Raw genomic sequence first — 27,597 nt, forward strand, 5'->3', positions numbered from 1 at the left:
CGTTTTATCGTACCAAAGCTCATCGTATCGTTTGATCTGATTTTATAAACTGACTAAAAATCACTATAAACAGTGGAAGGATGTCGTTCCAATCCTGCAGTGTGTAGAGACTCAGGACCGGCAATGTCCATAGATCTCTATGGCGTGTCCAGAGTCACCATTTCAGACGATGGTTATGACAGATGAAGAGCACAGATCTGACGGTAAATCTTGTAAAACGTGTATAGTGTGTGCACAGGAATCGGCTGCTGATCGGGACTTTCAGTCATTGCTAAAATTGTTAAAGAGATGACATTGGGAGAAATTTTCTGCAATGTGTATCTAACTTATCAGGCAAAAGTGTCAGCTGGGAAAAAGCATAACTACAATGTCCTGGATGGACACCCCACACTGACACAACGACGCTGCATTGTTCTGTGTTTCTCTGTTAATCTTAGTTGGGAAAAATCTGTAAAATTACTTCAAGGTCTAAAATCGGACCAGGTGGGACTGAGCACAGTGCAAACTGTTTTCTCCACATTTTTGGGAGTAACAAATTATCTGTGACTGATACTAACAGGACAGGAGGTTTGTACTCTAAGTCTATAAAAGCCATCAATCTTACAGACACGTACATATCTCCATTACACCTGTGTTGTTACCACACATGTAAACATGGATCTCCACGCAGAATCCTTCCTTGTCATGAATGACGGACAGAAAATCCCAGTGATCGGTTTTGGTACCTACGCCCCCGAAGAAGTGAGTACATATCGATTATAACTCTGATAAATTATCAGATTATTCTATAAAATAATAGAAATTGATTTTCAAAATAATTTATTTTAAATCTATAACACATTTTTTTATAAAAATATGACACAAATTTGTAGTGATTAAGTATTTGCTCATAATTTATGACTCAATCCTAACACTCTGTGTATACAATAAAATGATCTATTCAGAAACTTTGGGAGACTTATAAGTTGGGGGAGGGTGTATGTGACAAGTGATGATGTAATTAAAGTTACTGTTTCCATCATTCAAAATCATTTGTGATCAACATTCTAAATATGTCAGTCATGTAGTTATGATTTTTGTACTAAACCTAACACTATATAGTAAGATGAATAAACTTGGTTTCTCCAAAGGGAAAGTATCATAATTCAAAAGGATACAATTATTCTCCTCACCTTCCTTCATTGTTAATGCCATTGTAATAATATTAAAAACACAAATGAAGAATATTTAAGGGTCATATTGAAAAATGTTTCTGCATTAAATGCCCTTTTGGACTGGCGCAGAGATGTCAGGGTTCCATAGTTTTAGATTTTGATTTAATTTAATACAATTTTGGATCCAGCAGCTTGTAACATGTTTTCAATAAAATGAAACCAGTCAGTTTATATAATGTGGTACAGCCAATGATACATTAGAAGAGAAAACTATATCAGCGGTTAAATAAGTGGAGATGTTGCCGATAGCAACCAATCAGATTCTAGTTATCATTTATTTAGTACATTCTACAAAATGATAACTAGAATCTGATTGGTTGCTATAGGCAACATCTCCACTATTCAAACCCGCCGGAAACTCGCAGCTTGATACATATACCCCCAGGAGAGATAAATATTCTGTACAGAAATGTGTGATTCACTAAGGTCACTGGTTTGCTTTTTTTCACAAATATATAAATATATATTATGTACCAGGGGTGCACAACTTTTTATTGTCTGAGGGCAGTGTTAATATTTATATATAATTGTTATATTACATAAGGGGCTGCATTGATAGATAGTACTTATTTTATGGGCCCGTGTTACAATTTAAGTTACTTAAACATGTAAATTAAGTAGAATTTGCTAGAGGTAAAAAGGAACGTTCCCAATTATGTCAGTAAACGTAACTAATCAGGCGCAGAGATTAATTAAATATACAATCAAAAATCTATAACATATATTGGACCATTGGGTCAAGGCTGCGGCTATTCTAGAGGTTGCCAAAAAAACCTGTCAACGTGAAGAACATTACAAAACCAACACATCAATAACAGCGCTCTAATATATAATATATATAATATACCCAAAATAAAAATAAATCTATCCAACACAGATGGCACAATGTTAATAAACAAATGCTGCAAACGGTAAATAAAGCAAACATTATTTATTAATAAATCATAAAAATCTCATAAAATATTTTTTAAAAAAAACAGATAATAGAGACGCAGTCACCATAAGTTCTCTTTTTCGACATTTGCGCTGTCTTTTTGCAGTTTTGTTCTGTTCTAAATGACATTGTTGTCTTTGTGTTCAGTGTCCCAAGGGTCTGGCCGAGGAAGCAACCAGAGTGGCCATTGAGGTTGGGTATCGGCACATTGACTGTGCCTATATTTACGGTAACGAGGCAGAAGTTGGCCGAGCCATCCGGGCGAAAATTGCAGATGGGACAGTGAGAAGGGAAGACTTGTTTTACACCGGGAAGGTAAATAGATAGATGTATTGTGTTATTACTCACTGACCCATATAGCTCGGGTATAGGATGCAATAGTTATAAACTTAATTTAAGATAAGGAATAGCTACGAGAAAATAATTTAATTTCATACAGAGGTGAACTTTGTGCCTCGTGCCTCGGCAGTCCCTCATCCAACCCTCTCTCGTCCATCACCTCGTCTTCCTTTGCCCACCGTCTGCATTTTAGTAGTTCCTACTGTGTCTCCCTTTCCTCTAGAATGTAAGGTCTGATGTCTGGCTCTCTGGGTCTTCAGAAGCCAATACAAATTACAAACCTTACCTACAAGTCCTCATCAACAACCCCCTCTGCATACGTCTCAAATCTCATATCAAGATACTCTCCCTCCCGCCCTCTTAGATCTACCTCTGACCTGCACCTAATAATCGTCTCTGGTAACCACCTCTCCCTCCCGCCTACAAGACTTCTCCCGTGCTGCTCCCCACTTATGGAATTCCCTATCACGCTCAGTCAGGCTTTCCCACAACCTTCAAATCTTTAGATGCTCTTTGAAAACCCATCTCTTTATTAGAGGTGACCTTATCCCCGATAACACTATTCACACAAGTGTCGCAATCTCTACTCTGAGCCACACTCGCTCCTCTTGTTTCAGCTGTGCCCTCTTCTACTTAGAATGTAAGGTCTCTAATGAGCAGGGTCCTCCATACCCTTTGTTTTCATGTCTGCATTTATTTTGTCTACCTTGTATGTCCCTGTTATATGTGTGTCCTGCTTTCCCTACTGTTCGGCGCTGCGCAGCATTGTTGCGCCTTACAAATCTACAATAATAATAATACTGTGCGTCATATGTGGTCTTGTCATGTTTTTTGCTACATTCTATACGAGTCCCTACAGTTTTGCTCACAATCATCTGTGTAATGGCTTCATGTACTTTGGATTTTGCACCCTGCATTAGTTCTGTCTTATCTGTATTTGTACGATTGCCCGTCGCTGCGGAATCTGTTGGATCCCTATAAATAGGTAAATAAATAATAATAATCCCTATTACCTAGTGAATGGCTGAATACTGGATCGTCCCACAAAACGGCTGCCTCATCAACCTAAATTCTATCAATGAAATTCAAATGCCATTTTTAAAATCTGTAAATAAAAGGCAATATAAAAACCAACACTGTCGTACTCCTACAGGCTGCACACATCATCATCACCATTTATTTATATAGCGCCACTGATTCCGCAGCGCTGTACAGAGAACTCACTCACATCAGTCCCTGCCCCATTGGAGCTTACAGTCTAAATTCCCTAATATATACACACACAGACTAGGGTCAATTTTTATTAGCAGCCAATTCACCTACCAGTATGTTTTTGGCATGTGGGAGGAAACCAGAGCACCTGGAGGAAACCCACGCAAATACAAACTCCTCACAGATAAGGCCATGGTCGGGTATTGAACTCATGACCCCAGTGCTGTGAGGCAGATGTGCTAACCACTAAGCCATCGTGCTGCCCACCGATGGTAGTATACAAGAGACAAGTAAGCGATGCGGAATTAGTGGCGCTATATAAATAAATGGTGATGATGATGATGATGATGACAAGTTACTCAATCAAGTAGCAATAGCTGCTCGCGCTTCAGAAGCGCTAGGCCTACCTCCGTGGCCTTAACGTGACGCCTTTTTTTGAAGGGTGTGTAAATGTCCCAATTCCCAGTCATATAATTTGGGGAGTTATGACTTTTGTATACTATACATTGTGGATTTACACAGGGATGTTCATGGTCTCTGTGTCACATATTATGATAAATTAATATTTTATTGTACGTGTATATTAAGACGTATCCTGATGATAGTTTCCTGTAATATCCCGCCAGCTCTGGAGTACATTCCACGCCCCCGCGCTCGTCCGTCCCGCCCTGGAGGAGTCTCTACAAAATCTACAGCTGGAGTACATGGACCTGTTCATTATTCACTTACCTCTTGGAATGAAGGTAGCATCCATAGTGCACAATTAAATTATTACCCTAATATTAATCATATAAATTAATATTCACTTTAGCGGTGGTAATATTGATTTTGATGGGTTTTTGCAATAAGTTGAAGTCCATTATAAGTACTATTAAAAACACCACAAAAATATAGATTGTTATACTCCAATATAACTAGAGGGAACAAGATGCATGTTTTATTTCATATGCCCAGAGTTAATATTAAAATGATTGCATTTAAGATGCTTATTGTTTTATCTGATTGTTCATATGCCTCAGTACTTCTTTGTCTGATATTTACCGTTGACCATTGCAAAAATAAAGTATTCAAAAAAATAAATAAAGTGATTGCATTTGTCAGAAGGACAATGGCCCCCTGTTTGCATAAGTGGTTTTGGTTCTGAAACAAGTGTTATTATGGATCGCTCAGCCTGAATCACCCTCTGAGCCTTGTGATTACTAATTGGGCTTGGGCAAATGCATTTGCATGATTGGTACAGTTTTCGCTACACTGCCAATGGAATGAATCCCAAGTATTAAGCTGTGACAACAAATGTTGGCTTTGGGGGTATAGTATAGTGGTAAAAGTGGGCTGGTATACGGTGGTATGTCATACCGCCACTTCTACTGCCTTCATTGTACAGTATATATATATATATATATATAAAACACATAACAGGAAAGGCACTCATGTTTGTAGATATTTCTCCAGCCTGGGTGCAGGAACTCCAATAACATGAATGTTAAAAATAGTATAATTAGGATGCACTCACAGGACTTTTCCAGAATATTAAAGTATTTATTCCATTAAAAATTGGTCAACGTTTCGGGCTCCACACAGCCCTTTATATATCATATATATATATATATATATATATATTGTGGCAAGAGCCCGCTACTGCAGAAGCAAACACGAACAACTTCTTCTTTTTATGTAGTTTTATTGTCAGGATTGTCAAAAAATGTATTTGACACCATATGAATTTCACAGCAATTATGGAGACCCTAAACACTAGCTAGCCATAGACCAGCTCTCTCTCAAGACCAGCCAGCTTCCCCAGCGTTGGTCTCAGGGAACAAATAGCACAAGCAAGCTTTTATGCATGATACTCCTCCCCCAGCCTTAGCTTGATGGACAGGTGACACACCCACCTTCCATTTAAGAGGAAACGCCCATCACTGGCTCTGTTTGCACTAACAGACACACCCTGTCTGTTTGCTGAGAGGAAGGAGCTTTCAAATCATGTAAGTTAACCAAACTTTAAACTATACATAAGTCTTTACCTTGTTTAACCTCAATCTAGGTACATAACTGCGCCAATGTCTTACTCTGCTTGTATGCTTTCTCTGCATCTGGTCAGATTAATGCCTCCCTTTGTTACAATATATATACACACAGTGTTAGAAGTATGGGGTGCATGGGGTATGTCATACCGTCACTCCTACTCCCCTCATTGTAACACTATCACATTCCAATCACTTACATTCCTGTCACATTTTCTATACCGCCACTTATAAATTTCCACTTCGACCACTGGGCATATACACAGATTTGGGGTTCCCTGCATTGTATGACAGGTTTGTCTATTAATCCCAGTCCTGTACACAGTCCACTTTACTCCACATTCCATCTACAATTCCATCACAGAGGTGTCACCGCGGAAACATTTACAAAATTTTCTGAGTGCTCCAATTAACATCCACTGTTCATCGGTCCGCTGGGATTGTGTTTTGTAGCCTGGGGATGATCCATTCCCGATGGACGAAAACGGTCAACTAATTTTCCACCATTCAGATTTACGAGACACCTGGGAGGTGAGTTATTTCACAGACAGGTGAGTGATATAAACACATATGTTGTGATAGACGCATGCACTGTACAATATAACGACACAGTGATGGCTTCATTCATTGTTCTGAATAATTAGCGTCTGCTCTGTTTATCGGTTAATAACTGAATGCAGGAGAGAAGCGGTAAATAGTTTCGTCCATAAACCTAAGTTCTTTCGCTCTTTCAGGCCATGGAGAGATGTAAGGATGCCGGTCTAGCAAGGTCTATAGGAGTGTCCAACTTTAATCGCAGACAACTAGAATTGATTCTCAACAAGCCAGGGCTGAAGTACAAACCGGTCTGTAACCAGGTAAAATTAATTATTGAGCGAGTTCCAGGACATTCAGGGGCTATTATAGAGTGTAACACATTTGCGCCGTAAGCAGGAAACGATGCATGCATAAAAAGATTGCATTTGCGTGCAAATGTTCAGTGGTACGGATCGCAGTGTGTGTCCAGCTTTACACTAGCATATGCGCAAGTAGTAGTAGTTAATGAGTCGCATTATCTTATTTGTACACAATATAATATAATGTATTGAAGTGTCAGATACATAAGAGAGAATCATGTCTGAACAGCGTTATTTATAAATGTTTCAATTCCCATATAAAATATAATTAAATCATACTTGCCAACTTCTTCTTGTTGACGTCCGGGAACTGCCGGGGGGAGGTGGGCGTGCGAGGGGCGGGTATCCGAAAATCCCGTCATTTTGGGCCCGCCCCCCTATGACGTAATGACGCAAACGCGTCATTTTACAGTGGGGGGCGGGGTCAAATGCCACGATTCCCAGAGAATCGCGGCATTTTGGACCTAATTCTCCCCACTTCACTAGGAAGTTGGCAGATGTTGGAGACTGCTATACACTCCCAGAATCCGGGAGTCTCCCGGACATTCTGGGATAGTTGGCAAGTATGAATTAAATACAAGTACTAAATACAAATTAAATTAAATCCGAATATCTTTTATTTTACACTTTAAAAATCAAATGTGAATCGTATTTCCTGCTGAAGTACAAATACAAACATGACTTAAGTAATGCAAATAGATGATCATTTAACATAGCAGCCACACTAATGAATTAAGTACTGTCTGTGGGAGGAGTCAAGACACAATCAGCCAATCAGAAGCAGCTACACTCCCTTACTGTACTGCACTTGCCCGTGGTCCCCCGTGATCTGGCTCTGAAGCTCTAATCTCACATGTTAAATATGGGCAGCTCAAAATACTGGTGTAAGCTATGTGTATGGGCAGTAAGAGGCAATTTGGTGCAGATCTCCCCCATAGATCACTTCTCTTGTGTCTTAGTAAAGCAGTAACAAAGCTGAGCCGGTCGTATAGATGGAGTTGTATGAAGGGTCCATCTACAGTTTATTGTTTACTTTCTGGTCCTGGATTTATCAGGTCACTTCTGCCCCCTACAGGTGGAATGTCACATTTACCTGAGTCAGAGGAAACTGCTGGAGTTTTGCCGATCTCACGATATCGTTTTGGTCGGATACAGTGTGCTCGGGTCCAGCAGGGACAATAAATGGTAACGGACAACGTCATAATGTTCTGTTTACAATCAGTGATTCATTATCAATTTTATCATAAGCAGTCCAGAATATGGACAATTATTTAAAGGGCCAGTGAAAGATTTTATTATTATAAAGCTGAAAAAACAAGTAAAAAAAAAAACATATTGCTCTCGTCATCTCCGAATGGTTCATATTTTTTTCTCCTACCATGACAGCTTGTAATGTACAATTATAAGCAATATAACAGGCAAACAACAGGTAAAGGTCATCTAAAATTTCACCTCCTATAACTTTAGTCATAGCTAATGCTTTGCAGTAGATTTTAACTGGGGTCATAGACCAGTAGAACACTGACACCTGGGGTTCTAGAACAGTGGAACACTGACACCTGGGGATCTAGAACAGTGGAACACTGACACCTGGGGTTCTAGAACAGTGGAACACTGACACCTGGGGTCATAGACCAGTAGAACACTGACACCTGGGGTTCTAGAACAGTGGAACACTGACACCTGGGGATCTAGAACTGTGGAACACTGACACCTGGGGATCTAGAACTGTGGAACACTGACACCTGGGGTTCTAGAACGGTGGAACACTGACACCTGGGGTTCTAGAACAGTGGAACACTGACACCTGGGGTTCTAGAACGGTGGAACACTGACACCGGGGGATCTAGAACTGTGGGACACTGACAATGGGGGTTCTAGAACAGTGGAACACTGACACCGGGGGTTCTAGGACTGTGGGACACTGACAATGGGGGTTCTAGAACAGTGGAACACTGACACCGGGGGTTCTAGGACTGTGGGACACTGACAATGGGGGTTCTAGAACAGCGGACCACTGACACCGGGGGTTCTAGAACAGTGGAACACTGACACCGGGGGTTCTAGGACTGTGGGACACTGACAATGGGGTTCTAGAACCGTGGACCACTGACACCAGGGGTTCTAGAACAGTGGAAGACAGACACCAGGGGTTCTAGAACTGTGGAACACTGACACCAGGGGTTCTAGAACCGTGGAACACTGATACCTGGGTTTCTAGAGTGGTGGAACACTGACTCCTGGGGTTCTAGAACTGTGGAACACTGTCACCAGGGGTTCTAGAACCGTGGAACACTGACACCTGGGTTTCTAGAGTGGTGGAACACTGACACCTGGGTTTCTAGAGTGGTGGAACACTGACTCCTGGGGTTCTAGAACTGTGGGACACTGACACCGGGGATTCTAGGACTGTGGGACACTGACAATGGGGGTTCTAGAACAGTGGACCACTGACACCAGGGGTTCTAGGACTGTGGGACACTGACAATAGGGGTTCTAGAACAGTGGACCACTGACACCGGGGGTTCTTGAACAGTGGAACACTGACACTGGGGGTTCTAGATGGGTTCAAAATAATTATATTATTAATTGGGGAAATTATCAAAAACTTCATTTTTAAAGAGTGAGTAAAGCCTCTGTTTGACTGAATAATGTTCATGAAATGACTGATATGTTTATAATTGCATCACACTCTTTGTTACCTACAGCAATATCAGACTATTCTCTTTCTCAGGATTGACCAACATTCACCAGTTGTCCTTGAGGATAAAGTCTTGGTCGCTATCGCCGGGAAACACAACAAGTCCCCTGCTCAGGTGGCCTTACGATATTTCCTTCAGCTCGGAGCTGTTGTTCTGGCCAAGAGCTTCAATCCTACAAGGATCAAAGACAATTTTCAGGTTTGGTTTTGGACATTATGGGGAACCCCGATGACGGATAACTGCAGAATTTATATCACTCTTTGGCCCTAAACAGCTCACTCTGACACCTCGAGTGTCGCACAGAATATCAGTTGCCGTATATTGACCCCGGCCGCCCACCACCAATAATTATATTCCTTATTAGAACTAAAATATACATCTTGGGACCTTGTGTTGAGCCCACATATTTGGTATTCCCATACTCAAGGGAACTACACTGAAAAACACAATGGAAGCGTGTATTTTTTTCATATAATAGTGAATATTTTCTTATATATATCACCCATAAAATAAAAATATATTTATTCAAATGTACTATCAAAAGAAATCCAGATCTGTTCTGCAAAAAAATCAATAGATCATTAACTTGTGATTTACTTGCGTGGTCTAAAAATTAATAAAGTTACGGCAGTTTGAATGAACACATCTCAAAATGGAGCTGAAGTGGTTAAACTATTTGCTATTTACTATTTGTATATGAGTCTTTTTTTAAGGCTTTCCCTCTAATTTTTTTATGTCTTTTGGACTCTTGAATTATAAGAGGAATATTCAATAAAGTGCAAAGTGCCCTCGGAACGGATCCGAATGCACTCCGCGTTACCGTAACATTGCGGATCCCGCGATGTTACGGTAGCGTATTAACAAAAAAAAAGCGTAGCCGCGATGTTCAGTCTTAATTGCAGCACGGTGGCTCAGTGGTTAGCACTTCTGACTTACAGCACTGTGGTCATGAGTTCAATTCCCGACCATAGCCTTATCTGTGTGGAGTTTGTATGTTCTCCCTGTGTTTGTGTGGGTTTCCTCAGGGTGCTCCGGTTTCCTCCCACACTCCAAAAACATACTGGTAGGTTAATTGGCTGCTATTAAAATTAACCCTAGTCTCTCTCTGTCTCTGTGTGTGTGTTAGGGAATTTAGACTGTAAGCCCCAATGGGGCAGGGACTGATGTAATTGAGTTCTCTGTACAGCGCTGCAGAATCAGTGGCGCTATATAAATAAATGATGATGATGATGATGATATGCCCCTATGGGTTGATAAAAGCTAACCAGGATACAACAACTTAGCTATAACTGTTACTGATGAAGACGTCATATAGGAAGTTGTGTTGTCTCATATTACAAGAGACATCATAATATAATGCACTACACTTGTGTCTTAGTATCTATATGCACCATAAATCACTGTATTATTACTTGTTACACTCTTCAATATACTACTACTCTATATTTAATATTACACTAATATTCCCTCCTTACTAGTTCAAACCCAACGTCTTACCTAGAAAAGACTGGAATAGTTTTCCTTCTAACTATCTATGTAAATTGATGTTACATATTGTTTGGAACATTTTTGACAAATTTTAAAGATAACACAGATTGTCTTATTCTAGCTTAATGTTCTATTCATCATTTTTCAGGTCTTTGACTTCCACTTATCACCGGAAGACCTGAAAGCACTGGAATCTCTCAACAGAAACTATCGCTACGTTGCAGCCAGACAGTAAGTGATATCATTGGGTTATGTTTACACAATGACTTAAGCTGCAGTGTCATGTGACCTAACGCACTCGCACAATGAGCATTCATTTAGGATTAGGAAATCCTGCAGTATTGTAAGGAGGGGCGGGATGTTTGAGGGGTAGATTTATCAAACCTGCTAAAAAGAATAAGGCTGTGTACACACTGGAGGGTTTTCAGCCAACAATCGGGTTAATCACCTGATAAACGACCGCTCTGCCGCATACGGCATTAGTGTGTATACTTACACGATGAACGGCAGTCGTTCCAAAGTGTCGATTGCCGTTTTTATTTGGTTGGTCGCACTGTTTAATAATCTCGCTCCAATCACCGACCGATCATGCAGTGTGTACACACTCAAGATCACGATCTCCATAGAGGTTACAGAGTCTTTTCAGCCGATGGCGGCAATGAACATGTCCCGGTGACTAAATTTAGTGAGTGCTGTAGATGGAATAATTTGTTCCTTCGCTCTGAGACTGAATATTTTGTTTCAGAGTCACAGCAGCGAACTAAATTCGTTATGACATGTGGATAGCTATAACAAGGCGGTTAATCAGTGTGACAGGAATGAATGACTACTGTGTTGTCATTCTCTAAATGACTATAGGACCAGATTGAAGAGCACAGATCTGAAGGTAAATCGAGTGTAGTGTGTATGGATGACTCACCCGAGCGATCGGACCTTCAGTCGTAGGAACAATCGTTGTAGATAACAGATTGGTCAGAAAACTCTCCAGTGTGTACCTAACTTAGGTGAAGGTGTTGTTCAGAACAACCAATCAGATTCTAGCTGTCGCTGTTCTAGAATGCACTAAGTAACTGAATGCAAGACTGAATAAATACATTGATTTCTGTTATATTTTTGTTTTTAGATGGATTAACCATCCTGAGTACCCTTTCCATGATGAATACTGAAGAGCGCAGATGAAACCGGCCCTATCTCAACATATCAGACGCTTTGTTTGGATATAAAGATAAAACATTATATATCGCATATTCCTAGACCATGGACAGGGACATCCTGCAGCCACTCCTTGCGCCCTGTTCCACTTTATCTAACGCTTTCCTAGTTCAGTGACTGCAGGAGGAAGCTCAGAGCTATTCATATCAGACTGTTGTCACGAATTGGAGTCTTAGACCACTTGGCGGTACCATATAACCGTACATCTCCCATAGTAACCAATCAGACTCTAGCTATCATGTTCTAGAATGTACCCAATAAATGATAGCTAGTATCTGAATGGTTGCTAGGGGCAACACCTCCACTTTTCCTTTGTAGATGGTTGAGGGACCGAAGCTCATTTTGCGATTAGTAAGTGACCCCAATGTAATCTGCTGCAGAAGTCTTACTGGCAGCACAAGCGAGAGGGGCCTGTCTATTGATTATATAGATATAATAAATAAAATGCACTATCCAATTCCCTGTGTTTATCTATACACATAATAAAGAGAGGTTTCCAGATTGCATCTGTTTCAACGTTTCATTTATTGGTTATTATTCATGTAAATACAATGCCAGTATACACAAGTTATCCATCTAGGGGTTTATGTTTTATAAATACTAAGTTAGTTTACCAAATAATCGTGTTGTTTCTCTTTGTTTCCAATCTACCTCATGCTGAAGCTTCACATATAGAATACAGAAAGTGACTTCTTAGAGACTGTGGGTGTAACTCCTATCAGTCTTCAGTACTCATCGTGAAATGGGTATTCTGGGTGTTGTTTCATCCTGAAAGAGGCAAAAAAAAGAGGTAAATCTGGGATTAAAGAGGTGTAACTGTGTCTATAGCCCCTCTGTTGTCCAAAAGAGACTTCTTGCTGAATAAAGTGTCAGTACTGCCATTGAATAGAGTATCTGTATTAAACCGCTAAATATAGAGAACTGGCTGCAAATTACAGGTTTTGTTTTTGCTGTGAGGGGGTGAAAACACTATTTAAATAATATTTTTAAATATAAAAAAAATATATATTAACATTTAGCACTAATTTGAACACTACTGCGCAGTTCAAAGGTCGCTGTTTGCCAAAAAAAAGCCTAAACTTTTATCAGTTTAAAGTTTGAATGTGTGCAAGCTGATTTGATTATGTGCAAAGATGTTAAGCTTTCTAGATTTCTGATAATCGATTAAAAAATGTAGAAATTCCAGAAAATTTTCTAATTTTGCCCGATTTGAGTATCGTCCCACGACCGTTCGGAGCATCGTTACTCTTTTCCTACAGCAATCACCTCTCGGCAGATACATATTAACATTAACATACATTACTTCCTGGTGATCTGCAAAACTTACAGAAACCCCAATTCCTGCACGAACTTTCTCGAAAAAACGTTTATTGCTGCAGTTACCCCCCTCAGACTGCCCCCGGCCCCATCTGTATACTTTGGACATTTGGAGAAGAGGCAACTTACTCCTTGAAAGGTCCATAATGAAGGTTTTTATCCAGACCGTCCAGAGTTTTCATGTCTTCAGGTTTTAGTTCGAAATCAAAGACCTGAGAGGGAGAAGACCTCAGATGAGGAAATAATAAATAGAATACTAATGACCACTCAGCAGCTTCAGAGAGAACCAGCTATGTGTAAGCGCTTAACAGAGAATTGCACTTATGACCCTAATGTAATTTAAAAAATTGAGCCATCTCCTACACACACACAGCATCATCAGCCAAATCACAAAGAAAATGAAGCAAGATCCGGTAGGGTGGCGTAACTCCCCGGAGTCCTGGAGGATTTGCAGAGAGAATAGGCAAACATGACTTATTTCCATGGATGCAGAACTCCTAAATAAAGAACATACTGAGTTTGGACAGGGAGAATAACACCATTAGATGGGCGAAACATTGACGAAGACGTAACGCAGAAACAAGTAATGACAGTCTGTAGTTACCCCAAGATTTTGCTTAAGACGGGCTTGGCTGAAACTTTTGGCTAAGACCACGATTCCCTTCTGGAGGATATAACGCATGGCCACCTCCGCTGGGGAGCGGTTGTATTTGGCTGCCACCCTAGCCAGCACTGGGTCTTCGAGGAGGACAGGGCAGCTCAGGTCCACCCTGCAGGGAGAGTGAATTGTAGAGTGGGTGCATTAAGTCACAAATCCAAACTAGGTTCCTCAGTAGTCACCCCCACAACTAGGGACATAGATGGAGGATTGTGATACAGCCCCTCCATAATCTCACTAATGATTAAGTCTTTATATTTTACCCATCAGACTATTGGCCACACTCCGCTGGCAGCTAAGCATAGACGGTTTGCAGCTTCCGCTCCCATGAACAATGCCCTCGCCATGACCTCAGAATACAACCCTAAATCATTAATTCTGCACTTCATCTCCTCCGTTCGTTTTACTGGCATAAATATGTTTTTAATAAAGTTCAAAGGACAGAACTGAAAATTAGAATATAAAACACTATCTAAGCTGCCCTTGGTATGTCCCTAGCTTGTCTATAAAACTGGATGAATGTGTACAGCCTCAGTGTGTCTCTATGACATGTACAGGGCAGTAGAGACGGATGGTCACACGCCCCGTTTTACGTACCAGTTCTGGTCTCTGTGTGACCCCAAAACACTGTATGCCACCAGCACAATATCCTTGGACTTGCAGTACACGTGCAGTTTGTTTTGATTTAAGTATAGGTGACACTCCACCTGTGGGATGTAAAACATAAATATACTACTGTGCATAGATTTACAGAATGCAAACGCTGGTATTTCATTTGTCATTATAATATATGTATCATCCTCAGCCAAATTAGTAGTAAAAGTTTCTCTTCCATCTTCAGGTGACTTTAACATATTGTCTTGTACATGCCATCATAGCTGGGTCATCTATTACCCAAACTAGGCTCCAGTATAGGGCACAGTGGTCAGTATGACCCCCCACCCCCATGGGATCTTAATGCGACTCTGAGCGCCCTCCTTCAAATTTTGCTAAATGCATTGCTTCTTCCTTCTGCACCTTTCAGCCCCCTAGTTATTTTAGTTGCCCTGGGGTAATACAGGAAGCTGCTTGTATCCAATGCAGGGAAGAGAAGTTGGTCATCCCAGAGCAACAATAGCAGGTTTGCTGGATGATAGAAACACAGAGCTGAAGAGCACAGAAGTATGCAATTGGAGTATCATTAAAGTGGCAGGAGGGGGTGCGCAAATCAATACATTGCGCTGCTCTAGAACCTTTTGAACTTAAAAAGAATGTAACCAATTTACTGTGTTAAAGAGATAAAATATGTAATCTATTAGGGAATGTTAAACAGCAACAATGTATCACTTAAAGATGAGGCAGCATTTTATTAACCACGGACCAATGAATTGAGTGCTCAGGTGTCACTGTCAATCATTAAACTGGACTGAGGATATGGAGACAATTGAACTTATAAACCTCTCTCATAATGGCCAACATACCAGTATATGGGTGTCAGGCGTGTGTATGTATATATAAATATACATACACACACGTGTCTCGTCACTTTTTATATCAGTTTATTCTTATCAAATCTCAACAGTCAATTTCTCATTACTATATTACAATTGGGGCTATTAAACCAAGCCCACAAGTGGAAAATAAAGTGTTTTTTGTATCTGTGTGCTTAACAATGGGCTAAAGTAGCAATTTATACTGTATACTAAACCCCAAGAAAGAAAGTAACCACCAGATTGTCCCCTACATGTGACCACAGTGTATTAGTGGCTATTTCATACTCTACTCCGGCATGGCAATCACAGATAAGCCTTGGGCCGCGACCTCAGTTCTTGCTCTGTCACCTACCCCTAGATCTGTCCGTTTAATTGTTCCAAACCTTTGTTTTTATATTATGCATAGGGCATCTATGTATCCACATAGAGGAATCTTAGCAGGCCAACGACACCGTAAATGGAGGTCGGAAAAAGTGGGAATGATGGCGACGATAAAATATTCTCCGGGAAGCAGCTCCGGCATCTATGAATCACCCCGGCGGTGGACGTACCTGGTTGCAGACGGGCTTGTATTTCAGCCCTGATTTGTTCAGGAGACGTTCCAGCTGCCTGCGGTTGAAGTTGGATACTCCGATGGACTTCACCAAACCTGCGTCTTTGCACGCCTCTAGGACCTACAGGGTAAAGAGCAGACCGACAAATTATCAGTCCAATGACTTTCTGTATATTAACCGATCCATGAACGTGTTTGTAGGGATCAGTTCAGAAGTAGGATCATGTGACCAGATTCCATTGAAAGACTCGGAATCTCTCTGCAGAGCAACATTCTGTTGGGTTCCGTAACTAACGTCAAATGAATCAGCAGTTATCAAATGTTCTACTAGTTATATGGATTTGTTAGTAAGTAAATAAACACAATCAATAAACGCTCAGTTGATCGCTGCTCAGACAAGTACAGAGGAATCCCAAATCTCAGAATCAGATTCTGCTATTTTGACCAGACATTCTGAATGGGCCATTTAAAGTTTCAAAAGCTGAAGGGAAGGGGTCATGAATATTGTAGTTTAATTGGGTTACAGTTCAGGACTAGAGGGCATTAATTTTCCTTCTCGCCCCAAGAGCTAACATTTCTAGGTCTGGCTCTGACTCTGAGCACAGGGCAGTAGACCCTCAACTCTTGGTTTCAGACCTTCAACAGCTCAAGTCAAAACCTGTTTCTCAGGACTTAAACTCTTTGAGCTGATCCCATGTGCCCCTTATGCCCTCCTGACAGCCTGGGCAATAGCGTGAGCGCACCAGCCTCAGACTGTCTGGGAGGGAGACTTTGGGCTCAGTTGTAATAAGAGACGAGTTCACTAGAGGTTTAGAGGATGAAATTCTCTTTAGATTACGCTGTTAACACTTTCAAATCCAGTTGGCTTAGTTTAGAGTAAAGGTTGGTCTGCAAGAATGAAACATGTATAACATGCACACAGTGTACATAGAGTGTGTAACATTATACGACTCACAGGGTCAGTTCCCAACTTGCTATACAAACTCTATGTACCCGCACCCCTATCAGTTTCTTTGGGAAATAACATATCTGGAATATGTTGGCACAAATGCCCTTTATTCTCTATATATTGTAACCTACACCAGGTAAACAAGCCCGTACAAACAATGTGTTTCTTTTCAGAGTACGTGCCTGGAAATGTTCCCAGACTGGTAAAGAACTGGTGCTCAGATATCTGCGCAGGAAAATAACAGGATTCCAACATAATAAAATGATCATTAAAGAAAACAAAGTTAAACACATATCTCTTACATGTATATGTCATTAGTAAAAGCCGCTGATATGCAAGTAAAAGTTTTCCATGCCTTGAAAAATCTTTGGGGCTGCAAATTGTTTCACGATGATCAGCTATTAATTTATTAATTATATCATCTGCAATCCGGGCAGCACAGTGGTAAGTATTGCTGTCTCCCAGCTCTGGGGTCATGGGATCGATCCCGACCAGGGCCCTATCTGTGCGGACTATGTATGTTCTCCCTGTGTTTCCTCCCACACTCTAAAGGCATACTGGTAGGTTTAAACCAAGTATTTTTGTGGGTGCGTCCACCTGGTAAGGAATATATAGATTGCAAGCTTCGTTGAGACAGGGACTGAAGTGCTGTGATTAAACAGAAATGATAAATCGCTGCGTAATATTTAGACACTATATAAATAACTGTAAATAATTAATATTGCACAACATTTCTAAGTCTGGGGGGTGGCAGGGCTGTTTCCAACCGTGGGAAGTTGCCATGTTTTCCTCAGAGGCAGTTTTATTCAGAAATGGCAGCTCCCACTGGACACAAAATAAAGACAATTCAGTGTAATACAACACAGCACTATAAAACATGTTCTGTACTGTGCCACTAATTTTTAGTGAATGAAGTGTAAATTAACCATATTTATCCAATAATAACTCACCTCCCAAGTAGAGCAAAAGTCCACATGATCATATTGAAAGGGTTTGTCTGGGTCATTGGGAGCCTCAGCGCCTGTGGGCTGTACGACAGGAGACATCAAAGCGTTAATAGGTTTTACGCCATGTTACAATGTTGCGTGAAATCAGACTTAAATATATTACCATTTATTTTATCTTAAAAGTACTGTTTGCATTGTCTTGACATGATGCTCTTCCTCCGTACCTCCTAAAGGTTCCGATTTAGGTGGGTCAGTCCCGATTTCAATGAATGGAGGGAGGTGGTGCTTCTGAAGAGACACGCCCCCATGGTGTGGCCACACCTCCATTGTGATATAGCCTCACCCCCATCTTGCCATGGACCGCCCCCTTTCAAGCCTTTCCCATTCAAAGAGATTTAGCACCTGCGTGCTATTACCCATTGCAGCCAATCAGACATCATCTTTGATTTAACTGGCCCCCTGACAGATTAGAGGTGACATCTGATTGGTTGCTCATCATAATGTCCCCTTGATTTCATAAGACATCTGGGCAACCTGTTATTGATACTATTTTCCGCAGATTCATTTTTCTTATCACAGATTGGTTCGTACAGTCATATTCCTACCACTGGGATGTGATCTATTCAAAAATTATAGTTTGGTAACGCCATAAAACAATCCCATGGGGTATCTCCATTTTAATTGACCCGCCCCCCATGTCTGAACGTTGGAAGGCTTTGAATGGAAAAAAACCCTCATCTGGAGAAGTGACCCATCCGCTAAATGGAATTTTGTTATGTGTTTACGCTGATTTTATGTAGCAAAATGGTCTTTATATTCTACCAGTGACATCTGTTGGTGGAGCTCTGCCAAACCACTTTCTATTTTGCTAAAAATCCAGTGCTGTTACTGCAATTATTTCCCAAACAAGTTGTCCAGTCATGCGCGGGTAACCTGCATTACTTCCGCCCCTGCTGGCTGCAGCGGAGAGAACGAAGGGTCACATCGACCCCGATGCAAGCCCAAGACTGATTCTTTAGCCGATTAAAACTCCTCTGGGCACGGCAAGGTTTAAATATTCATTAAAACACATCCCTCACCCTGAGCATTTTAATGACAAATACCGCAATCATTTTACAATAAACAGCGATATCATCTCCCCAAAAATCATTGGAATAAACATCAGGACCCCTCATCTCAAGCTCACTCTATTAGGGTCGATTGATCAAACCTTCTAAAAATGAAAAGAGGAAGTGTTGTCCATAGCAACTGATTCTAGTTATCATTTTCTGGAAGGTACTAGATAAATGACGGCTAGAATCTGATTGGCTGCTATGGGCAACACCCTCCACTGTTCCTTTTTAGAAGATTCCATCCATCTATCCCTATTTTTGTCAAGGGCATATTTGCTTTGTGTGATTGGCTGCAGCTTGAAATCTTGAGGATAAAGATCTTTGAGGAAAATTCAATGGGGAAGAAGAAAGTGAAGTTAAATTGACACCATGTTCTTTAAAATAAAAAATACACACTACTTTTTGGTTATAAACTGAAAATAGAAGTGTTGTGCTTTTTAATAGACATGGTGTTGGCTGGAGTGAGGGCTTAGTGAGTATAGACGCGGAGGGGAGCAAATAAATATCCACTGCTCAAGACAAGTTGAGTTTTCCACCAGCTTAACACGGGAGGAGATTGGGTCTCGTCCTACGTTTTTATATGACACGTTTTGCTCCTTTCAGCTACACTTTGGCGAGGAGGACAGGCACAAATTTAGGGCCTGGAGCCAAAAATTATGACGGTCCTAATGTGAGCAGTACCGTGCCACCGGAGGAGATATGGCCAGAATCATGGAGGACATCGGTAGCGCCTCTCTCCAACCATCTCCATCTCCCTCTCCTGTACCCTTATATGATCTACGCACCTCTAACTGGTTCCTGCAGCATTTAAGGAAAGGGAAGGGTGAGGAATACCCCATATCCCAACTGTTCCTCATGTTTAGGGCTGAGCAGGACAGTCCCCCAAAATCAGGTCTATACGGATAGAATCAGGACAGCTGAGCAGTAAAGTTATGTTATTTTACTGGTAATAAATAACGACAATATAGATACAGCATATAAATGGTATTAATCAATATTGACAGGAGACTGCATATAAAAATTATATTAATCAAAGGATAAATTGAGCAGCACGATGGCTCAGTGGTCAGCACTTCTGCCTCACAGCACTGGGGTCATGAGTTTGATTCCTGACCATGGCCTTATCTGTGTGGAGTTTGTATGTTCTCCCCGTGTTTGCGTGGGATTCCTCCGGGTGCTCCGGTTTCCTCTCACACTCCAAAAACATACTGGTAGGTTAATTAGCTGCTGACAAAATTAACCCTAGTCGGTGTCTGTGTGTGTGTGCTAGGGAATTAAGTTCCAATGGGGCAGAGACTGATATAGATGACAAATATTCTCTGTATAGCGCTGCAGAGTTCTTATATAAATGATGATGATTATAACTGATATGTATTGAAGTAAGACAAAGCAGGTATTAATAATGTGCCCTGTACTAGTGACATACAATACAGAGATCATCCTATTGACCAATATACAACACAGTACAGAGAGTATTCTAGAGACCACCATCCAATACAGAAAGCATCTAAGTGACAACAATACAATGCAAATTGCTGGTCCCTTAGGTAGGGGCCAGCACCAGGAAGAGGCCCGGTGCCTGGCATATTAGTAGGAAATGGATCTATATATTTCACCTACCTTGAGAGAGAAAGGCCAGTGCAGTAGGAATAGATCCAGGTAATCCAGCTGAAGATCATTCAGAGTTTTTTCCAGACCCTTGCGGACAAGCTCAGGAGAGAAATATGTGCACCAAAGCTAGAAGATAAAGGTAAAAGTATACAGGAAATTCAAGATTCAATTTAATCTCAAATTTTGAAGTTTATACAGATCCCTACAGTAGATATTAACAAGAAATTCTGTTGGATAAGGCTGATGGATCAGTTGTATTTGAATGAATATGTGTTGCTGTTCCTTAGCGAGCTAGTTTGTCAGTTATATGATTTATGTATTTTACATTGGCAGTTCAGGCCTATATCTAGGTCTTCCTGCATCAAGACGCAGGACCTGACTGACTACTATTGCTTGAATGCGGCTTCTATATCCCAAACTCCCAGAATGCAATGCTTCCTTATATGTAACGAACACACACCTATCTACATTTATGCATGCTAAATCAATTCAAAATAACCACGCCCCCAATCCACCCAACCAAGCCACACTAATTTTTTTGAAACCCCATCCACTTCGACTTAGACTCCACCCATTCATTTTTTTCACAATTGAAGCTCCGCGAGTCAATATATATTCCCGTCACTTGTGTATTATACTGGCATCGATTATATCAGCCTACCATTTAAATAAGTAAAAAAGAAAAGGGGATCAGATGCATACTATACCTTCCCCGTGTAGAATATGTCCTCTCTCTTGACCGTGCCGTCAGCAATCTTTGCGCGAATGGCTCTGCCAATCTGAACCTCGTTGCCGTAGATATAAGCGCAATCAATGTGGCGGTAGCCAAGATCAATGGCGATTTTGGTAGCGTCCTCTCCGATATTTTTAGGGACCTAGAAAAAAAAAATAAGAGACAGAAAAATCAACAAAGTAACTCAAAAATAAATATTGAATATTAACAGGGTTGCTAGTTTCCGAATCAGGGTTTTTCTGTAATTTGGAGGACCATGCATGAAAACGACTAAACACATTGATAAAATTCCCCGTACTGCCTCCTGCATTTTCACCTCTTCCTTAAATTGTTTAGCAGAGCTCCTCAAAGTAACTAATGGAGAAACGCGTGGTGACCACGATCATGATACAGCACTAAGTATTTTTTATCAGTTTTGTAATTTGGAATACTGTGGATGCTTTTGAATGTGACCATATCATGGTATTTAGCCAGAAGGACATGAAGCAGAAGGTGGAGCATACAAGGCATTCATTTAAAATGATGAGAGGTATCCAGTCTGAGGTTTTCAAATCTGGTATCGACAGAGGCAGCACCCTCCCCAAGATATCATTTTTTTAAAATTAATTTTTTATAATCTTGCATTCTACGTGGCTTTATTTACAACAATCACAATTTTTGAATTACGTTTTGCGTATAGTTTATTATTATTATTATTATTATTATTATTATTATTCATTTTTATTTATAGGGCGCCACTAGGTATCCGTAGCGCCGTACAGGGACAGACAGAAACACGATACTGTATTTAATAGTACATTTTACAACATCCAGCGTTCAGTGTAGGTATTGCTGTCCATTAAGAGGTATAAGGAATTAGAAGAAGTGGGATCAGGGTTTCAGTAAGATTCTGTTTGCAGGAACTGAGTCCACACAACGAAAGTCAGAGTTGAAGATATTAGGATGCAGCTACCTCTAGTTTTGTGACATTCTCTGCAATGTTTATGAACACCTCTCTGACCGTGGAAACAGATCATGTTCTGTAGATATCTACAAGGTAATGATCTAAAGGTCAATTGTACAGTGAGTAAAACTGACATATTATACAAGAAGAATTATTCCATTCTGGATGTTATGCCAACATGCTGAGGTCTTGTTTCAATGTGTAACTTTCCTGGATTTAATCAGTAACTAAAAAAAAATAATAGCAAAAACCCCCAAAAAAAGAAGTAAAAAGTAAAAATGAGATATTTAAAAGCAAAAAAACTACAATGTATACCTTGTATAAACAGTACAAATAGACTGTAGCACATTGCAACTAATGCTATTAGTGTCGGGGGCGGTAGTGATAAATGCTCATTACACAGACCGACACGGACAGTTATATCAGTGTCACATAGTCTATAAAACATTCAATTTCACTTTTATAACAGATCTATCAAATAGATAGAAAACGCTCACTTTTACAGCAAAAAGTTTTGTATTTTTTTTTTTATATAGTCCCTACATTTTCCTCCCCTCTCCCTGAGACAGATGCCTCTGTTTGCCTCATTACAGGTACCCTACCCCAATAACAAATGTAAAGCTGGGTACACACTACAGAAATTTCGACCAACTTTTTATGCCAAGCGATTTTACATGCGATCGATGGTCTGATCGCTCGGTCCATGGACTGCATACACACTAGCCTTGTTTAGGACGATAAAGGGAAGAGCGGACGTCCCTTTAGCGACTTTTTACAGCCATGTTGTCCTGAGCAATGACTGTAATTTCGTACTCACTGTTGTGGATCGGTCGGAAGTTTATACACACTACACAGCGGAAACGAGATTGGATCGAAAATATTAAACGGTACGACCAACCAAATGAGGCGACAATCGTCCATTTGGACAGACTTTCGACCATCGTATCACTGCACACACTGACCCGACTTTTGAACGAGTGGACGTATGTCGGCTGTTTGAGCCGATTATTGGATGAAAACAGTGTAGTGTGTACCCAGCTTTACTTATAGAACGTTGTATGCAGATCGTCTATCATATACGATGCCTTTTATTGGCCTGATAACCAGATAGTATCTTCAAAGTCCACAGTTTTATTTCTCTGTGTAAGCAGTTATTTTTATTACATTTACATTACTAATGGAAGGAAAAAATACCCTTTGAAGTGTCAATAATTTGTCCTTCATGTAATCTATATATTTATCTTCATTATGGTAAAAAAAAAAAAAGCATTTAGCAGTCTCCACAGTTACTTACTGGAGTTTTAGAGTAAAAAGACCAAAGTCCGTTTTGTTTTAACCGTATGTAAATTATAACTGTGTTGATCCGGAACAAGTCAGGCTCACTATGTATTTTAAATCTATTTCCTAAATCATCCTCATACAAATCACTGTATTGATTTGAAATATATTTGCAGTATACAGGGTACTTGCAGGCAGTTATAGAGTCACTCATAGTACACACTGACCTACATTCACGGCCATCAAACTATTGATCACTTTGAGGTCCCCACTGTCAATACTTTTGGCGTTGAAGTTAAATGATGTCTGGAACCTGCAGGCTGTCTTTATTTTTGGTATATTGGCCACTTGATGTTATACTGTGCATTACAACGTACCCTGGACAACTGTATATCCAACAAGATTTTAATTGTGTAATATATTTTTTTGTAAGGAATTAATTAAGTCTACGGAAGCATCGGCAACTCAACACAACGGAGGACTCACTGATTCCTATAGAGAAACAAACAGAGTTCACTGGTTTTTAAAGAGAAGCATGTTTTGCTGCTGGGATGGCACGCGTATTTTAGAAATCAATGAATATTTACCTGTTAGGGGGTATATTTACTAAACGGCGGGTTTGAAAAAGTGGAGATGTTGCCTATAGCAACCAATCACTTTCTAGGTGTCATTTTGTAGAATGCACTAAATAAATGATAACTAGAATCTGATTGGTTGCTATGGGCAACATCTCCACTTTTTCAAACCCGCAGTTTAGTAAATATACTCCCCAGGATTCCTATGTTGTGCCAAGGTACGCTGTTATCACCCATGCTTTGAAGCCACATAAATATCACTTGCATTCCAAAATCTTTCTATATCAGCCGCTGGTTTCACCATTTGTAACGTACTTGCTGTGCACTTTATTGAATGGTGCCAATTATTAGAAATATTTTATGCAATTTATTATGAATCTAGGCTAAGGGAGGGGTCTCTTGGAAAAATAAAATTGAGCAATTTAGCAGTGGATTTCTTTTATGTCTGCGTGATAATAGATAATATATTATATATACACATGCAACTTTGCAACAAGCTAATACTATTTGATAATGCAAAGAATGAATAACTCACCTACGTTTGGCATTCACGCAAAGCCAATTAAGTAACCGGAAAATATCACTATCGTTGCAGAAGTAACTACTTGCTTCATTAATATCCGTTATATAAACCTGTCTTGATTTTATTTTTTTCAACATGGCTTTTAATAAATTAATTGAAAAAACAAAAGCATCAACATGTTATTGTTGGGGAATTCAAAGAAATTATATAATTACATTTCATTACTGTTGTTGCTATTGATTTTTAATTGGATTTTCTTATCCAATCTACAAGATAGCAGTTTATCTTATACCATAAACTATATGAATAAATTGTTGCCAAGCTGTCATTATTTTTGCAAACTGTGAGTAAACTGTGGATAATTAGTATTTATACTTGGGACAAGTCTGGTAGTGTTAGTGTTATGATATATACAGGCTTATATAATAACATAATAATTATATCAGATAACTGCTTTTGTCAGTGATAGGCTAATGAAAGCAATATTGATTAGTAGCTTGCAGTATATACTGTAAGCGTTGTATATAAATTGTTCATATGTTATGGTCGGACTAGATAACTAATTACACACCGAAGTGTTAAGATATGAGGCTGGGTAGACACTATAGGGTTTTCACCCAATTGTCGTGGCAATCACACAATAAACGACAGGTAGGTCTGATATTGCATTAGTGTGTACGCTCCAACAATCATGTTTTATTGTTCCAAGGCACATCGTATCGTTTGATTTGACTTTTATAAACGGACTAAAACTCTCTATAAATGATGGAACGATGACGGGCAAATTCTGCAGTGTGTACGCACTCACCACCGGCAGTGTCCATAGATCTCTATGGAGCGTGCAAAGTCACAATCTTTTCAGCTGATGGTTGTAACAGATGAAGAGCATCTATAGTGTATAGTATGTACGCAGGAATCAACATGGAGAACGGGACTTTCAGTCGTTGATAAGACCGTTAACAATATCGCATCGGGAGAAATTTTCTGTAGTGTGCACCCAGCCTAACTCGTGACGCTCTTGGGTTGAAGACGCTTATGGTTTAGTGCCTTCAGGCAACAATTATATAAATCTTGCCTTGCATATATTATCCTTGATTTGCCACTATTATGAAAATAGCAGGAAAAGAGTTCATGAAAAAGCAAAGTGACATTGAGGTCATTACAAGCGTCAAACGGCTTTTTATTGAACGATATTGTTGCTCAAGCGTTAATTTTCAATAAACGGGTATTTAGGAATATTTAAAAGATTAGTAGTGATTATCGACTAAAACAAATGATCATTTTTGTATTAACACCGGTTCGTTATCTCACCAACAACTGGTCTCAATACCTTTCAACAATCAAAGCAGGAAATCCCAGGTGGTTACAGGTAGATTAGAATATATTAGAAATCGGTGGGATTCACCTAATCCAGTGATAGCTAACCTGTGACACTCCAGGTGTTGTGAAACTACAAGTCCCAGCATGCTCTGCCAGCTATCAGCTAGTTATCTACTGGCAAAGCATGCTGGGGCTGGTAGTTTCACAACACCTGGAGTGTCACAGGTTAGCCATCACTGCCCTAATCTATTTCAATTAAAATTGATCTGCTTTACCTTGGATTCAATGATCTCTTTCAACCGCCTAATTAACTTGTACCTCTAAAAATAAAAAAAATTAGTAAATAATTATGACTTACTTCAGGAGAAGCGTAAGTGCCCAATCCTAAAATGGGAATGCTGTGGCCGTCATTTAGGGCGACTCGGGTGTCTTTGTTGAGAGCCATGTTGCCCGTTGGGAGTGTGTGGTGAGCGATCTGCTTTACCTGGCTTTATAGAGACTGTTTTGAGGCTGATAACAGCTGAGGGTGTGGCAACAACTGACAAGTTAACACCCTGTCTGAGATTTCAGGGCTGAAGCCTGAACAGAAAAAAAAAAAGCTTAATTGGGTTTAACCGTTTGCGGAAAACTGCAAGGTCATCACTCGGTTTATGAAAAGAGAGGAGTCTAGACTTTACACAGTAATTACTGCTGATAAATATGGTTGTTTTGGGTCCTGGCACCAACTCCGCAATGACCGCAGAACTTTGAGGGGAGGGGCGACTGCTGCTGATCTCCTTAGGGACCAGAGATTTCCTATTTACTGATTCATAAAACTAAATAGGTACTGACAGCTCTGCTTCCCGGGAGATATTTGTAAAAGCCGCTGGCACTAGGAAAGGTTGGACAGTGCCAAATGAGTTGAATCAGACAAGCCAGGGAAAAGATAGTGACAATGACCCTATAATAAATTCCAAACAATCGAAAATTACTGTCAGATATTTATTTGGATATTTCCCATGGCTTCTGGAACAAATGGGACTTGTTAGCTAAAATGCAAATAAAGTTTATCGCTAACAAGGGGCTGGTTGGGCTGGTGGGGCATCCCACCCCCTCCCCCCACCAGGCTGGCCTCATAGTGGTCTTTCTTGGGCTGGGTCACTGGGCTCTCTGCATTTTTTTCCCTTTAATTTGTTCCCAATAGGTGGTGGAGTCTCACCCTCAAAGGCTAAAATTTGCCAGCTAGCCCCTGCTAGCTGGCTACATATCAAGAGATAATGGAACTATATAAATAAATGATGTTGATGATGATGTTAAGGTTGAATTGGCTTTTAGAAAAGTGCTAATTTGCAGTAAGTGAAAAAGAATGTGCAGTTGTCATTGTTGATGGTGTACTGCCACCTGTCGCCTGTAGCTGGTATTGCAGTGGATAGGCAGGAGAGTTTTTACAATTTTCCGTCCATTAGGCTGGGGCCATAACCACACGGTACTGTTTATTTCACCTCCTGTTTGTTCACCTTCTTTTTTATGCTTTTAATTTCACAGGATGAAAGGGTTTGGAAGGCATTTATGGGTTCTGTGTTCCCCGAGATCTAGGGGGTAGTGT

The 27,597-nt window shown here is 40.2% G+C and overlaps 2 protein-coding genes across 4 annotated transcripts; one reads left to right on the forward strand and one right to left on the reverse strand.

Moving 5' to 3' along the window:
* Positions 1–385: 385 nt before the first annotated feature.
* On the forward strand, positions 386–12,228 carry LOC142153154 (prostaglandin-E(2) 9-reductase-like). 3 transcript variants are annotated; one of them, XM_075210474.1, is made up of 9 exons: positions 388–741; positions 2,296–2,463; positions 4,326–4,442; positions 6,177–6,254; positions 6,458–6,580; positions 7,695–7,804; positions 9,354–9,519; positions 10,958–11,040; positions 11,933–12,228. In XM_075210474.1, exons 1-9 carry the CDS (start codon positions 655–657, stop codon positions 11,973–11,975), a joined length of 975 nt encoding a protein of 324 aa, XP_075066575.1. In that variant the 5' UTR covers positions 388–654; the 3' UTR covers positions 11,976–12,228. The 3 variants fall into 3 exon arrangements, with proteins under 3 accessions (XP_075066578.1, XP_075066577.1, XP_075066575.1); XM_075210477.1 differs by lacking the exon at positions 6,458–6,580 and having other exon boundaries at positions 386–741; XM_075210476.1 differs by lacking the exon at positions 4,326–4,442 and having other exon boundaries at positions 386–741.
* Positions 12,229–12,527: 299 nt separating this feature from the next.
* LOC142153153 (rho crystallin-like) lies at positions 12,528–26,581 on the reverse strand. The gene is made up of 9 exons (XM_075210473.1): positions 26,371–26,581; positions 21,348–21,515; positions 20,650–20,766; positions 17,921–17,998; positions 16,020–16,142; positions 14,594–14,703; positions 13,943–14,108; positions 13,468–13,550; positions 12,528–12,789 (listed from the first exon to the last, which is right to left on the reverse strand). The coding sequence occupies exons 1-9, from the start codon at positions 26,455–26,457 to the stop codon at positions 12,747–12,749; spliced, it is 975 nt and encodes a 324-aa protein (XP_075066574.1). The 5' UTR covers positions 26,458–26,581; the 3' UTR covers positions 12,528–12,746.
* Positions 26,582–27,597: the final 1,016 nt, after the last annotated feature.

The sequence above is a fragment of the Mixophyes fleayi genome, chromosome 4 (genome assembly GCF_038048845.1).
Source record: "Mixophyes fleayi isolate aMixFle1 chromosome 4, aMixFle1.hap1, whole genome shotgun sequence".
Lineage (NCBI taxonomy): Eukaryota > Metazoa > Chordata > Amphibia > Anura > Limnodynastidae > Mixophyes > Mixophyes fleayi.

Bases quoted from the DNA above. Each gene is read 5' to 3' on its own strand.
- LOC142153153 (XM_075210473.1), bottom strand. From the start codon at position 26,457: ATGGCTCTCAACAAAGACACCCGAGTCGCCCTAAATGACGGCCACAGC. The intron at 16,143-17,920 runs GTGAGTTATTAT...TTTACCCTGTAG, and splicing joins ACTTTTGCTCTACTTGGGAG to GTCCTAGAGGCGTGCAAAGA. The intron at 14,109-14,593 runs GTACGTAAAACG...CTCTCCCTGCAG, and splicing joins TCACACAGAGACCAGAACTG to GGTGGACCTGAGCTGCCCTG.
- LOC142153154 (XM_075210474.1), top strand. From the start codon at position 655: ATGGATCTCCACGCAGAATCCTTCCTTGTCATGAATGACGGACAGAAA. The intron at 2,464-4,325 runs GTAAATAGATAG...ATATCCCGCCAG, and splicing joins ACTTGTTTTACACCGGGAAG to CTCTGGAGTACATTCCACGC. The intron at 9,520-10,957 runs GTTTGGTTTTGG...ATCATTTTTCAG, and splicing joins GGATCAAAGACAATTTTCAG to GTCTTTGACTTCCACTTATC.